General features: G+C 40.7%; 1 protein-coding gene across 1 annotated transcript; it reads right to left on the bottom strand.

Moving 5' to 3' along the window:
* Positions 1-831: 831 nt before the first annotated feature.
* On the bottom strand, positions 832-1,578 carry LOC138910169 (uncharacterized). The gene has a single exon (XM_070201391.1). The coding sequence runs from the start codon at positions 1,576-1,578 to the stop codon at positions 832-834; it is 747 nt and encodes a 248-aa protein (XP_070057492.1).
* Positions 1,579-2,161: the final 583 nt, after the last annotated feature.

A 2,161-nucleotide genomic window follows, 5' to 3' on the forward strand; every position in this document is an offset into this window, starting at 1 on the left:
GTGCGATACCCGAGCAAAGCAAACAATAGCTTCTCGTGCTATTATTTGTAATTATCTACCATTTTCCTTAATATCTTCTTAATGTTCTTGTTGACGGCCTCTACGGCTTCGTTCATTTGCGGCATGTATGATGTAGAGTTCCGATGCTTGATCTTGAATGTTTCACACATGGCTTTCAACAAGTCTCTATTAAGATTGGCAGCATTGTCAGTAATGATTGACTTAGGTGCTCCAAATCGACAAACGATGCGGTCTCGAACAAAATCTGCTATAAACTTCTTAGTTATAGTCTTATAGGATACGGCTTCAACCCTTTTTGTGAAGTAGTATATAGTCACCAGAATGAACCTATGTCCGTTTGAAGTAGCGGGTGTTCGATTAGTCGAATGACATCCATACCCTAAGTGAAGAAGGGCCAGAATGAACTTGTTGCATTAAGTTCGTTGGGTGGTACCCGTATCATGTTAGCATGTATCTGGCATTGGTAAAGCTTTTGAACATATTTGATGTAGTATGTTTCCATAGTCATCCAGAAATACCCTGCTCTTAATATCTTCTTGGCCAGAACGAAACCATTTGTGTGGGGTCTGCAAGTTCCGACATGTATTTCTTTGAGCAATCTAGACGAATCCTTGGCATTGACACATCACAACAAACCTAAATCAGGAGTCCTTCTGTACAGATTCCTCCACTTTGAAAGAAATGGTTGGCCAATCTTCTAATCGTGTGCCTCTGAGTATGGGTAGTGTGCTCTGGATATTCTCCTTTTTCCAAGTAATTCTTGATGTCGTGGAACCACCTATTTCCGTCAATCTCTTCTTCAACATGAGCTCAATAAGCTAGCTGCTTATGAATTCCTATTGGGATAAGATCAATGAAATTCTTATCTAGGTGTTTTATCATGGAAGACAAAGTAGCTAATGCATCTACAAACTCATTCTTAATCCTTGGAACATGTTTGAACTCTATCTTTGTGAGCCTCTTGATCAGCTCTTGTACACAGTGCAAATATGGTAATATTTTGGTGTTCTTTGTAGCCCATTCTTCAAGAATCTGGTGCACCAACAGATCTGAATCTCCGATTACCAGCAACTCCTGAATGTTTATGTCAATGGCCAACCTGAGTCCCAGGATGCAAGCCTCATATTCCGCCATATTGTTGGTGCACAGAAACCTAAGTTTTGCGGATACCGGATAATGTTGACCGGTTTCTGATACTAAGACAACTTTGATACCCACTCCTTTGAAGTTTGTTGCTCTGTCTAAGAACATCCTCCAACCATCGTACGCCTTGGTGATATCTTCTCCTACAAACGACATCTCCTCATCGGGAAAATACATTTTCAATGGTTCATATTCTCCATCTACGGGATTTTCTTCCAAGTGATCCGCCAAGGCTTGCCCTTTGACTGCCTTTTGAATTACATAGACGATGTGGAACTCACTTAGCAATATTTTCCACTTTGCTAACTTAACCCTAGGTATGGGTTTATGAAAGATGTATTTTAGCAGATCCATCCTTGACATGAGATATGTAGTGTACGCAGAGAAATAATGTCTCAGATCCTGGCTATCCATGTCAGAGCACAACAAGTTCATTCTAACAAAGAGTACTGGGCTTCGTAAGGCATGAATGTCTTGCTCAGATAATATATCGCATGCTCCTTCCTTCCAGTTTCATCATGTTGTCATAGAACGCAACCAAAAGCCCCATCCAACACAGATAGATAAAGCAGCAGAGGTCTTCCTGGTTCTGGTGGGACCAGCACAAGCGGTTTAGATAAATACTCCTTGATTTTGTCGAAGGCTTTCTGGCATTCCTCAGTCAACATCTTTCCTCAACATTCTGAAGATTGGCTCACATATCACCGTTGATTCTGCTATAAATCGGCTGACGTAATTGAAGCACCCTAGAAAACTCATCATATCTTTCTTATTCTTTGGAGGCGGCAAGTCCTGGATAACTTTGATTTTTGACGGGTCTAACTCAATACCTCGGCGACTAACGATGAAACCTAACAACTTTCCAGTAGGGACTCCAAAGGCACATTTTGCAAGATTCAACTTCAAATTGTATTTCTGAAGCCGGTCAAAAATTTCTTCAAATCTGCTATGTGATCCGAACTCCTTTTAGATTTGATGATAACATCATCCACGTACA

Source organism: Nicotiana tomentosiformis, chromosome 4 (genome assembly GCF_000390325.3).
Source record: "Nicotiana tomentosiformis chromosome 4, ASM39032v3, whole genome shotgun sequence".
NCBI lineage: Eukaryota > Viridiplantae > Streptophyta > Magnoliopsida > Solanales > Solanaceae > Nicotiana > Nicotiana tomentosiformis.

Coding starts and splice junctions, on each gene's coding strand:
- LOC138910169 (XM_070201391.1), bottom strand. CDS start 1,578: ATGGATAGCCAGGATCTGAGACATTATTTCTCTGCGTACACTACATAT.